Source organism: Geotrypetes seraphini, chromosome 15, assembly GCF_902459505.1.
Source record: "Geotrypetes seraphini chromosome 15, aGeoSer1.1, whole genome shotgun sequence".
Classification (NCBI taxonomy): Eukaryota; Metazoa; Chordata; class Amphibia; order Gymnophiona; family Dermophiidae; genus Geotrypetes; species Geotrypetes seraphini.
In genome coordinates, this window is record NC_047098.1 from 32111768 (window position 1) to 32124806 (window position 13039).

At 44.0% G+C, this 13039-nt stretch overlaps 1 protein-coding gene across 1 annotated transcript in view; it reads left to right on the forward strand.

The window, feature by feature from the left end:
- NEK8 (NIMA related kinase 8) overlaps window positions 1-13039 on the forward strand; it is a 69164-nt gene that overhangs the window by 29544 nt on the left and 26581 nt on the right. The window contains 5 exon segments of the mRNA XM_033922448.1: window positions 8034-8113; window positions 8895-9079; window positions 9181-9328; window positions 9587-9663; window positions 11431-11547. Coding sequence (XP_033778339.1) covers window positions 8034-8113; window positions 8895-9079; window positions 9181-9328; window positions 9587-9663; window positions 11431-11547 — 607 coding nt within the window.

Sequence of the window (13039 nt, forward strand, 5' to 3'; positions counted from 1 at the left end):
GTGAATGGCCTTGTCTCCGTAGCTGCGGTGAACACTGTTTTTGCCCCCCACCGTTCCGGCGGGTTACCCACGGTCACCCACGGCTTACCGCAGGTAACATCCACCGTGTCATTCTCTACTTTCCAGTTCACCGCATTTTCACCAAGGTGACGGTAGTTGTGGTGGCTTTCCGCCAGCAGGGGAACCAAGTCCATCCTTCCTTGGCTAACTGGTTGATTTGGGCTCCATCTCGTCAGGAATGTGAAAGTGCAATGGAGACAGTAGTGTCTCTGCTGCAGGCATTGGCAAGTGCAGGAAGAGATACTTGATGTCCTCCTGGTCCCTAGAGTATCTGGGCCTTCTCCTCATCTCCAGACAGGGTTGTGTATTTCTTCCCGAGGCACACAGACAGAAACTTCAGCAACAGATCAGAATTCTCCTGGACCATTCAGCTCCCTCGCCCTGGCATTATCTGCAGGTTCTAAGGTCTCTGACAGCCTCCTTTGAGGCTGTCCCCTGGGCTAGAGCGCCCATGTGCTCTTTACAGAAGTCCCTCCTCTCCACAGTGTTTTCCCCTTCAGATGCTACTCCCTTGGACAGTGCCAGCTAGCAGCAACTTGAGCTGGTGGCTTCAGGGGGAGGCTCTCTGCCATGGCTGGCTTCTTCGGATTTTCAAGTAGATGACTCTTATGATGGATGCCAGCCTGCTGGGTTGGGGTTCATTGCGGGGACCACTTAATTCAGGGGCAGTGAACTCCTCATCCGAAACGTTGGTTGATTAATTGTCTGGAGCTTCGGGCAATTCAGCTGGCGCTATTCACTCTCCAGCCCCTTCTGAAAGGAACAGCGGTGCGAGTTTCTATGATGATGCCACATGGTGGTGTACGTACATCTTCAAGTGGGCACAAGAAGCTCTCTCTTGGGCTAGGAGGCTCGCATGCGGCTCCGCTGGGTGGAAGCACTTCTGTCTTCCTTGGTGGCTCATGTGGCCGGAGCCGACAATGTTCAGGCAGACTTCCTTGGCCAACAGATCCTGGACCCAGGAGCATGGTCCCTCTCACAGGAGGTGTTCCGTTTGATCATACAGCTTTGGGGTCAGCCTCAGATGGACTTATTGGCTTTGGCATAGAACTCGAAGGCCAAGCACTTTGTTCAGTCAACGAACGGCAAGGAAGCTAGGCCCGGATGCTTTGTTCGGCCCTCACTGGCTCACAAGCTCCTATATGATGATCCCTTCGTGACATCTAGTCGGTCAGGTCCTCCGCCAGATAGCAACGCATCCTGGCCTGCTGCTTCTACTAGCTTCAGACTGGCCTCGTCGCCCATAGTATGTGGATCTTGTCCATCTTCCATGGGGCGAGAAACTCCGGCTCCCTCTTCCTCGATATCTTCTCAGTCACTGACTAACCCATGGCACTTTGGTTTTTTTGGCATGGCTCTTGAGCACTTGGCTTTGATGAAACACAGTTTTTCGGATGTAGTTACCTCAACTTTTTTGCTATGGTGTCTTATGTCAAAGCCTGGAAGGCTTTCCAACATTGTTGTGCTAGGAATCATATGGAGCCTGAGAGGGCTTCCTTTCGGTGGTCCTGGTTTTTCTTCAGGCGGGCCTAGAAACCGGTTTAGCAGTGGCCTCCCTTAATGTTCAGTTTGCAGGCGTTTCATGTTTTCGAGTGCACAGAGGCGCTAATTTGCTTACTGCTCATCCAGATATGACCAGATTTATGAGAGGAGCGCTTCATTTGCGTCCTCCCTTGTATCTTCTTTTCTCTTTGTGGAATATTAGCATTGTCCTGCAGGGCCTTGGAGAGGCCCCATTCGAACCACTGAAGGATGCTTCTCTTCTGGATCTGACAGTCAAGACTGTCTTTCTGGTCGCCATTATCTTGGCACGGCATTTTTTGGTGATTTAGGCTCTTTTGTGCAGGGCATCATTTAGCCATATTCTGGATGCGAGAGTTTTCTCCTTACTGCAGCTTCCTTCTTTTCTACCGAAGGTGATTTCTGCCTTCCATGTCAACCAGGAAGTTTGTTTGTCTGCTTTTCCTTCCACAGGCTTAGAGCGAAAGGATTGGATCTTGTATAATCTGGCTGTCAGGAGAGTCTTGCTCCACTGTTTGGAGAGGACTAATAATTTCTGGCTGTCTGATTGCTACCTATTTGTCTTGACTGCTGCGCCTTGCCTTGGTCGGCTGGCAGTAAGGCTTTGATTGCTTGATGGATTAGAATGGCTATTTCTGTGATCTTCATCACCCACAGCAAGCAGCCGCCAATTTTGTTTAATGTCCACTTGACTGGAAGTGTGGCTGCGTCATGGGCGGAGTCTCGCACAATTCATCCTGCTGAACTTTGCAGGGCAGCTACTTGGTCCTCTATTCATACTGTTACCTGATTTTACTGAGTGGATGTGGCAGCTCATTCTGATGCGGCATTTTGGAACCTCGGTGTTGAGGACAGGCTCCTCTGTCCCTCCCTAGATGTTACCATTGCTTTGGTATGTCACCTAGCGTATGAAATCCAGAAGGGATATAACAAAATGGAAGATTAGGTTTATACCTTTGATAATCTTCCTTCTATTAGTCCCTGTAGAATTCCATACAATCCGCCCTCTCTGTGTACACTCAGGTGTTTGGAATAGCCTGCTTCTTTCTGCCTTGATGATTCTCCTTACAAGCTAGAATGCTTTTCAGCTAGTTGACAGATCTTGTGGGGAGTTTTCTGTGAGTATGTGCATTACTGAAGGCTTTTTTGGAGGTGCTTGTTGCACACAGCAGATTAGTTCTACATTGTTCCTCAGTGTTTTTTCTGAGTTGCCTTTGTGCCTGTTTGGGGGAGGGGTCATCGCCGCCACTTTTCTAGCAGTCTCTTGACACTACCATGCAGGGGTTTAAAACAGTGCAATCACTGTACCGGTACCCCTGGACCAGTCGCTTATTTTTGTTGCCAAAAGCCAACACTGCTTTTAGAAAATGGCTTGGCATTTTTTAAGAATCCTACCGAAGTGCTCATTTCAATGTTGAAGAGCCCATTTGCATGTCAGTGTCGGAGACTGCTAAAAATGTCGCTAAAGACAGAGATAATCTGTTTTTGATAATCCACCGCTAAAAGGTGTGCAGGTTAAACCGTCGGAAAACAGTTTAGCGATGGCGTTAAAGTTTTGAGAATCTGCACCTTAGTTGTGGACTTTCCAGCTTGATGGCCAGAGAAAACAGCTAAGATCTGAGCAATCATAAAACTGTGGAATCCGTACTGACTGAGAGATTGGCCTTGGGCAGATACTCTATATACTTTATCATACCTAAGAAGGAATCGGACGACTAGAGGCCAATCCTGGAACTAAAATCAGTTTCCAGTGGGAGACCATTCGTTCGGTCCTAGATTTGGTGGCGTCGGGGGAATTTCCAGCCTCGCTGGATTTGACAGAGGCTTTTTTGCATATTCCCATATTTCGGTCTCCCAGGAAGTTCCTGCGAAATTTACAATTCTCGGCACTCCCATTTGGTCTGGCAACAGCACCTTTACCAAGGTGATGGTAGTTGCAATGGAGCATCTGCATAAGGCAGGGATCCAGGTGCATCCATACTTGAATTGGCTGATCAAAGCTTTGTCCAAGGCCGTTGGCGAGAAAGTAGTGGTGCAAGTTGTCCAACTGCTACTGGACCTAGTTTAGTTCATCAATTTTCGGAAGAGCCACCTGGAGTCGACACATTACCTAGAGTACTTGGGGATTCACTTCAACATGGTAAAAACTCATGTTTTTCTTCCTGAGCCATGCAAACTGAAAAGATGCCAGATTTTGCAGAACCTGGCAAAGCTACCTCCTATGGCTTGGCAATATCTATAGGTGCTGGGGTCGATGGTAGCAACCATAGAGATTGCTCCTTGCACAGAAGCTCATCTATGCCCTCCAGGACGTGCTATGGTCCCACTGGTCTCCACAGAGAGATTATCTCCAGATGCCACTGACCTGGACAGCGGAAGGATGTCAAAGTTTGTGTGGGTGGCTCTAGCTAGAGTTGTTCTCCAAAGGCTTGCCTCTCCACATATTCTCTTGGGTGATTCTGATGACATATGCCAGGAGGAGTCATTGCAAGGTTCATCCAGTTCAGGTTCGATGGTTGCCCTCTCATAGGAAATGGTACATCAACAGATTGGAGCTATGAGCCATTCATCTAGCGTTGTAGTCAGTGGAGAAGATCCTGGAAGGCAAATCGGTCAGGGTTTTCTCAGACAAGTCTACTGCTGTGGCATATGTCAACTGCCAGAGAGGCACCAGGAGTGCTCCATTGAGACTGTTGTTTCACTGGGGCAGGCTCTATCAGAAGCAAGCTGACTGTCTCAGCTGGCAGACCCTGGACCCGGGGGAGTAGTCTTTGTCATGGAAGACCTTCAAGAGCATTGTGAGGTACTGGGGGCGTCTGATGCCCAATCTGATGATGCCAATAGCCAATGAAAAAGACTCTTACTTCTTCAGCTGAAGATAGGACCCCGGAAGTGACAGCACGGTCACTCTAATATAATCTTGGCCAGAGAAAGGGCTATTGTACATGTTTCCCCCGTGGCCCATGATAGGCCAGGTCATTCGAAGAATAGTGGACCATCCGGGGTTGGTAATTGGAGTGGAGTAATTGCTCTGGAGTGGCTGCATTGTTCGTGGTACGTGGATGTGATTTGACTACAGAGAGACAAGTGTCTCAAACTACTGCTTCATTTAACTCGTCTCTCACAGGGTCTAATTACCCTGGGGGATCTGGAATGCTTTGGGCTTCTGGCATGGCTCTTGAGTGCACGGCCATAGCACAGATGGATTACTTGGAGGGGGGTCATAGCTACCCTCCTAAGATCTCAGAAACCAGTGACTGTTGCAGTCTATGCAAAGGCTTGACAAATGTTTCAACGCTGGTGTGCTAAGCAAAATGAGGAACCTTATGGCTCTAATATCCATGGTCCTAGCATTTCTTCATGACGAACTCGAGAAGGGCCTAGTGGTTGTTTCCCTCAAAGTGCAGATGGCAGACCTCTCATACTTTCGGGCTCGTGGAGAAAGCTTCATTCGCTTCCCGTCCTGATGTAGCCAGCTTTTTGAAGGGAGCGTTGCAGTTGCATCATCATATTGGTGAGCCATTCAAGGATAATCCATAATATTAATCCTTTTACTTTTCCATCAGTTTGTGGGCAACTTAGTCAGTGCTATATTAAGACGTTATTGGCATATTAATCGGTACTATATTGGAAAGAGAGGAACCTTGGGGTGATAGTGTCCGAAGATCTAAAGGCGAAAAAACAGTGTGACAAAGAGGTGGCTGCTGCCATAAGAATGCTGGGTTGTATAAAGAGAGGTGTAGCCAGTAGAAGAAAGAAAGTGTTGATGCCCCTGTACAGGTCGTTGGTGAGGCCCCACTTGGAGTAGTGTATTCAGTTTTGGAGACCGTATCTGGCGAAGGACATAAGAAGATTTGAAGCGGTCCAGAGGAGGGTGACAAAAATGATAGGAGGTTTGCACCAAAAGACATATGAGGAGAGACTGGAAGCCCTGAATATGTATACCCTAGAGCAGGGGTAGGCAATTCCGGTCCTCAAGAGCCGGAGCCAGGTCAGGTTTTCAGGATAGCCACAATAAATATGCATGAGATAGATTTGCATCTCAAGGAGGCAGTGCATGCAAATCCATCTCATACATATTCATTATGGATATCCTGAAAACCTGACCTGGCTCTGGCTCTCAAGGACCGGAATTGCCTAACCCTGCCCTAGAGGAAAGGAGGGACAGGGGAGATATGATTCAGACGTCCAAATACTTGAAAGATATTAACGTAGAACAAAATCTTATCCAGAGAAAGGAAAATGGTAAAAGCAGAGGACATAATTTGAGGTTGAGGGGTGGTAGACTCAAGAGCAATGAAAGGAAATTCTACTTTATGGAGAGGGTAGTGAATGCCTGGAATGTGCTCCCAAGAGAGGTGGTGGAGAGGACAATGGTGACAGAGTTCCAAAAAGCATGGAATGAACACAGAGGATCTAGAATCAGAAAATAATAGTAAATATTGAAGAACTAAGGACAGTACTGGGCAGACTTGCATGGTCTGTGTCTGTATATATATGGCCTTTTGGTTGAGGATGGACTGGGGAGAGCTTCAATGGCTGGTAGGGTGTAGAAGGGCTGGAGTGAGCTTTGACAGAGACTTCAGTAGTTGGAACCCAAGCACAGTACCAAGTAGAGCTTTGGATTCTTGCCCAGAAATAGCTAAGAAGAAAAAAAAAATTTTAATTGAATCAGTTTGGGTAGACTGGATGGAACATTCGGATCTTTATCTGCCATCATCTACTATGTTACTATGATCATTCTCTTTTTTACTGAGTCTTACTTAACTTTTAGACATCAGGTAAAAAAACCTATTTATTTAAAAAAATGGATTGTATTGTAAATATTGTAGTCTTTTTATATCTTTGAAATTGTACGTTCCCAATTAATGTATTGGTTTAATCTTACTATAAACTGCTCAAAACTTGTTGGTTGTTGCAGTATACAAATAAAGATTATTATTATTATCCTGTGTGACTGCCATTCCCAACATGGACTCTTGACAATGCCTTGCAGGCTCTCTCAGTAGGGCTCCGTTCAAGCCCTTATAAGAGGCGTCGTTCATGGATCTTGCTGTTAAGATATTTTTTTCTGGTAGCTATTGCCTTGGCGAGAACAGTCTTGCAGCTCCAGGCTCTTTCATGCAAAGAGCCTGTCCTCAGAGTTATGGATGCTGGTGGCTCACTTTGCAAGTTACCTTCTTTTCTGCCAAAGGGGGTGTCAGCCTTCCAAGTAAATTGGGAAGTCTGCCCATGATGCATGCCATGGGTTGAAAAAAAAGGACAAAGTTTTGGCACGACTGGATGTTAGGAGAGTTCTTCTCCGTTACCATGAGGTGATGAATGATTTTCATCTCTCAGATCATCTTTTTGTACTAATGGACCCAGATGCCTAGGGAAGTTGCCTTCTAAGGTTGCTTTGCATGGCTATTTCTTCAGTGTGGGTGGTAAGCAACCACTGATTTTGTTTAGAGTACACTTTAAAAAGGAATGTGGCTTCTTCATAGGCAGAGTCCCGAGCAGTTACACCCGAGGAGGTTTATAGGGCAGCTTCATGGTCCACCCTCCAGAATCTTACAAATTTTTATAGGGTGGATATAGCAGTACGTAAGGACGCCACTTTTGGGTCCTTGGTGCTAGCAGCAGGCTCTTCTGCTTTTGTACTGGAAGAGAAGATTAAGTTCTTACCTCAATAATCCTCTTTCTAGTAGAAAGGCATATGAGCCTTGAAGACCCGCCCTGTCAGATTTCGATATAGCCTGCTTACTGTCTCAGACATGTAGGTGTTTCAAGACGCTTGTCCTTTTTCTGTCTAGCAGGACTGAAGAATAATGGGATAGCTCTCTATTGCAAAAAGGCACTTGCAAGACTATGAGAACTGCATAAGTGTTGGTGCTGATGGCACTCAGGTAGGTAGGTGGCTTGTTTGGTCCCACCTTGTTTTCTGTTATGTTTTATTGACTTTGGTTTAATTAAAATTGTATTTGTTTTAGAGCAGAGTAGACTTGGCTTTGTCGGGAAGTTTCCCATGCCCCTCTTATTTCTCCTCTTACAGTGGCTATCAACTGCTTTGGTATGAACTGAGGAGAAACAGCACAGCCAGTGATGCTGGAGGTGGAGTCGAAAAATGTAGATGACGCCTTCTATACAAACTCACTAGTAGAGGTGAATGACCCATTGGTTCAATACTCGTATGCCTTTTTACTAGAAAGATTATCAAGGTAAGAACCTAATATTTCCATCATCTTCCATCTCCCCATACTACTCACTTAGATTCATTGCATTTTGACCTCAGGAATCTCCTTCTGTCCCACACACACACTCTCATATGCAGTAATTTTAGATGTTGCAGGTTAAGAACAGTATGTATCTCTTTCAGAATTTCTCTGCATCAAGTAGGTATCATGATTAGTACAGTTCTTGATTGCCTATTCCCAAGGTGTCTGATGTGGCTATGGATTTCTGCTTGGCAGAGTGGAGAAACCATTAGCTGCTATGCCACCTGTTACCCATGGCAGAGTTGGAGGGAGAGTTCCCAGTGCCAGGTCACGAGGTGAGTGTAAATGCATTTTCAAGCACACCATTTATGTTCATGTGTCCTTTGGGAACAATTTATTTTCTTCCCTTTTTTGAGGGGAGGAGGTTTGCTTTTTCTTTATGCATTACACATATTCAGTCTCGGTTTCTTAAGGAAAAGGACTTATCAGACAGGAAATGTCTGAGATTCAACTTCAATCCATTATATCTTGAGAATAATTAGTCTTATTCTTCTCAAAATTTTATGTTTTGGTGCAATGATCTTTAATTGAGATGACAAGCATGTCAGTAGCTCTTTAGGTAACAGTTTGTTTACATGGAACATGATCATGATAGTTTCAATCACTATCATTTCTATTGCATAGCAAATATTTTTTATTATTCTAACCTTGATTAATATTGACCATGTGCAGTGAAAGGTCTGTGTAATTTGATTGCTTGAAAGTAGATGAAATATGAAGGAATATGTTTTTGAGAATGATCAATGGTGATGTTTTGCTTTCTAGAATGTATTGATATACAAGTCTTTATATCCATTTAGCAATATTGCATAAGATGGAATAATAGAAGCTATCCTAGTTTCTACTGGTTTTCTATCCTCTTTCCTTCCCTCTACAAGATGTTTGCTGTGTGCTGGATTGGAGTGGAGGGGAACCGAGTTTGATTCCCAGTGCAGCTCCTTGTGACTCTGGGCAAGTCACTTAACCCTCCTTTGCCCCAGGTACAAGTATGTAAGCCATTTTGATTGTAACCAAAGCTTATTTCTCAGACCTTTGGGTTTGTTCTCAATATTGTAGGTGGTCGTAGTGGCTGTGCAGGGAAACCTGGAGTGCCTCCCTCCTTATCTTCTGTATATACCTGGGGGGGTGGAATCACTTCACCATTGCGGTTGCCCATGCTCAACACTGAGGTTGTGCAAGTGTCTGCTGGTAGGACCCAGAAAGCTGGTGTTACTAAATCCGGAAGGCTCATTGTGTGGGAGGTGAGGAAGCACATGCATAACATAACTTTGTATTGACCTGGAGATGATAGTATAATAGTGAAGATACTCGGTAATATTTAACCTATCCTCTTCTTGCATAGGCTTCTCCTGTTGGTGCTGGCTTCCCCTCACTCCCAGGATCTGTAGATCATCTGCAGCCTCAGTTTATCTCCCGCTTCCTGGAGGGCCAGTCTGGGGTGACCATCAAGCATGTATCCTGTGGAGACCTCTTCACAGCATGTCTCACTGGTAAGAGAAGGGAAAGACAGGCACAGGAGTGCTATATACTCTTTGTCTTTTGCTTGTCTTCCTTTCATGGAATCAGTCATTTTTATGGCTGAACCTAAGGAAAGTCTCAGTCCTTCTTGTATGATGAGGATTCTTGCTTATCGCTGTAGATACCTTTACAGTATATATAATATGGTTATATGGTTATATTACATAACTAAATGTTTCTAATTATACAAGGATGTATGTATTCAGTAACCTTATTTTTCTCTCTTCTAGATAGGGGAATTATAATGACCTTTGGCAGTGGCAGTAATGGTTGCTTGGGACATGGCAATTTTAATGATGTCACACAGGTTTGTTCATTTAAAAGGTATTTTAGGTTGAAACATCAAATAATTATTATGTACTGTAGGTAAGGTGCAACTCTATTCAGTTCTCTCTTGGCAGCATGGAGGAGATGGAATAAAGTCCAGCAAGGTTAATATATCCAAAAGACAGATTGCTGAAGGTCTATTATTCTACTATAAATTGGTTTGTTAAATGATGATCATTGGAGCTATAAAGCTTTGAATCATTTATAAACAGCAGGTGTAATGTTAACTTGTAGGTCCTCAGTGCCTTTAGGGTTAAGGCTAAACCCATAGCCCAAAGAGCTTTTAAGTGCTCTTAAAGGATTTATTGTCAGACAAAATAAGAACAGTAACAGGGAGTCTCCCTGAAATATTCCTCACTGGATTTTAATGATAATAATTACAAATTGCCCATCCTCTATCACCAAGATCTTATTAGAGTTGATATGACTATATATTCTATCAACATCTATTCAATGAATACTTTGTAGATTATGGACAGACAAGTGATGGTGGGGGTAATTTTGGAGAAAATTACTTGGGATTCCATTCAGAATGAGAAGTTTTCTTTCTGATACCAGCCATTGTGGTGTTAAGTTTGGCTGTTGATTGATTTTTTTATTTTTTGCAGTTTATCATGGTATGGTGGAGAACCATTAATTATTTGAGCCACAAATTGGATAGTTCTTCAGGGCCAGGCATCTTCCAACTAGAGGCTGTTATTAATCTGGTTTCTGATTCCTTTGTGTTACTTCAGGCCATGGCATAGTTTTAAAATTACCTTTTTAGATTTGTTGTGCTTCCCAGATTTGTTTGTGCTTCCCAGTTACGTACTATGGAAATCTTCCTATAAATTTCTCCAGAAGTTTTCTTTTAATGCATTCTTATCAAGGAGGTGCTTTTACATCTCTGGATCCTAAAGTATGTGTCCTCTGTATAGCTAGGAGATCAGTTTTCTCTTTCCTTGGCCTCCTGCCTATCCTACATTATTTTTGTCTTCCTGTATTGTTTCTTTACTCTTCTGGAGCCTCTTACTTGATAGTGACCTCATAGAAAATGACAGTAGAAAAAAAACCAACATTTGGCCTTTCAGTCTGTCCATCTGTACTATATACTATCCCTTGCCTCTCCCATAGAAATTCTGCATGCTTGTCTCAGCTTTCTTAAATTCAGATTCAGTCATCTCCACCACCCTCCACTGGGAGGCTGTTCCATCCACCCTTTCCATAAAGAAGTACTATCCTTTTCTTTTTTCTTTTTTTTTTTAATAATTCTTTATTTCATTTCAATTTGACAATAAGTGCACAAAATAATATATTTCAACAAGTTTTACTTTCAGATTGATTTGGTTGTTTGATTTTGATTTGATGCCCTTTGGCTGTTCTGGTACCTTTCTACTGGCCCCCATTGCTTCCTCTTCAGCTATTTTAAGGTATCATCAGTCAAGTAATTTCTTTGATTTGTTGCATCAGAGATCTTAAATTTCTATCAGCGCTTTTTGTAGATTTTTCATGAATATCTATGCTCTTAACAGTTTTTGGCAAGCCTCTTTGTATAGCCCTGTCTTTGAAAAAAAACAGGAAGTTCCACTTCATCAGTAGTTAGTACTTTCAATTTTTCTTTAGTCTCTGTGCTGGAGCTGTGGATGGTAGTGTATGCTGTCCCACGTCTTCCTCTGGCAGGAATGGGTGAAAATATATAGAGTAAAGTCCAGTGAAGTTTATGAATTCAGAGGATGGACTTGCTGAAGGTCTCTTATTCTTTGACAGGCCTAAGATCGTGGAGGCTTTACTGGGTTATGAGATCATGCAGGTGTCCTGTGGTGCTTCACATGTTCTTGCCATCACCAATGAGCGAGAAGTGTTTGCCTGGGGCAGAGGAGACAACGTGAGAGATTTCTCTGCCTTTTTAATCACATCAGGTGCAACTAGTATTTATTCTTTGCATTCCATGCTGTTGATCTCCAGGTTGTCTTTATTGACCTCACAGTTGGTATTCTATACTGTTCCCTAATGTGCCTCTTGCAAGGAAAGTTGGGACTGCAAAAATTGTGAACTCTCCTATAGAGCACCCGCTGCTGGAAGAGGTTTGTACTGCAAGAGCAACATACTGGATTTCAGGAGGTGCCAAATGCATATCCAAGAGAAATTTATTCTTTCACATTTGATTTTGTTTCTTAATATTCTTGAACTCTATTGTGAGTTACAAGTAAAAGAAGCAGTAAATCAGTTTATATCAGTCATTATATCAAAACTATATAGATACACAGTAAAAAAAATACATTGGGCAAACCTATTTAACATATGCAGATGGGGAGAATATAAGGAAGGGGGTACTGAATTGAGAGTGTTGGTGGCTGCTGCAGATTGTACTGGGAGTTAATGAGTGACTATAGGCACCATGACTGCTGATGTAGTGCTTGCTGACAAAGCTGAAGCATTTCACTGGAATATGGATTCAGAGTTGGATGGCAGGTGTGACGTGCAGCAGCCAAGTATGGAATTGGTGTGTAGCAGCACAACACAGCGTAGTTTTGGGCAAGCAAGGTGGTGGCCTTTGCATCAAAGGGGAGGTTAAACACATACTCAAGACTCAGTGATGGGAACATTGTAGCGGCACAGTGCATGGCGAGGTGGTGGCCTTTGCATCAAAGAGGAGGTTAAATACATACTCAAGACTCAGTGATGGGAACATTGTAGTGGCACAGTGCATGGTGACAGGGCTTTGATGGGTAGCATTATGCATTCTGTGCATCCACCCCCACATTTGCACTTAATTGCCTCAGTGACAAACATTGCCTGAATAAACATAACTTGAGGCTTTGGTCCTAGAGATTAAGGAAGCAGCCGCCTCTTCTTGTGTAGCATATACTTGCCACACCCATCTGTCTGTCTTCAGACCTGAACGATGAGGAAGATTCTCAATTTCTCCTCTGTGGGATGAATTATATTGCAGATGCTCTATATGATCTTATCTGAGTTATGAGTAAGGTCTCGGCCTATGCTATCTCCACCCGACGGATGCTCTGGATCAGACAATGGGCAGGAGATTCTATCTCCAAAGCTATGCTGGCTTCCCTATCAGGGGCAGATGCTATTTGGCAAGGGCCTAGATGACTTGATGGCCAGTGTGGTGGACGATCACCCCAAGGCCTTACTGGACAGCAAACCCCAAGTGGCCTGGAGTTCGGCATGGGACAATTTTCAAGGCTTCCAAAGATTCTGTATGTAAACAGGAGGCCAGTAGACACAGATACCCTTTCAGGGACTGCGTTGGAGATTCAGCAGGGCAGGAGACAGCAAGCCTTGGGCTTTTGCACCTCACCAACCCCTAAGAAAGCACAATGACACCAAGGTAGGGGCCAAGCTCCCCCAGATAG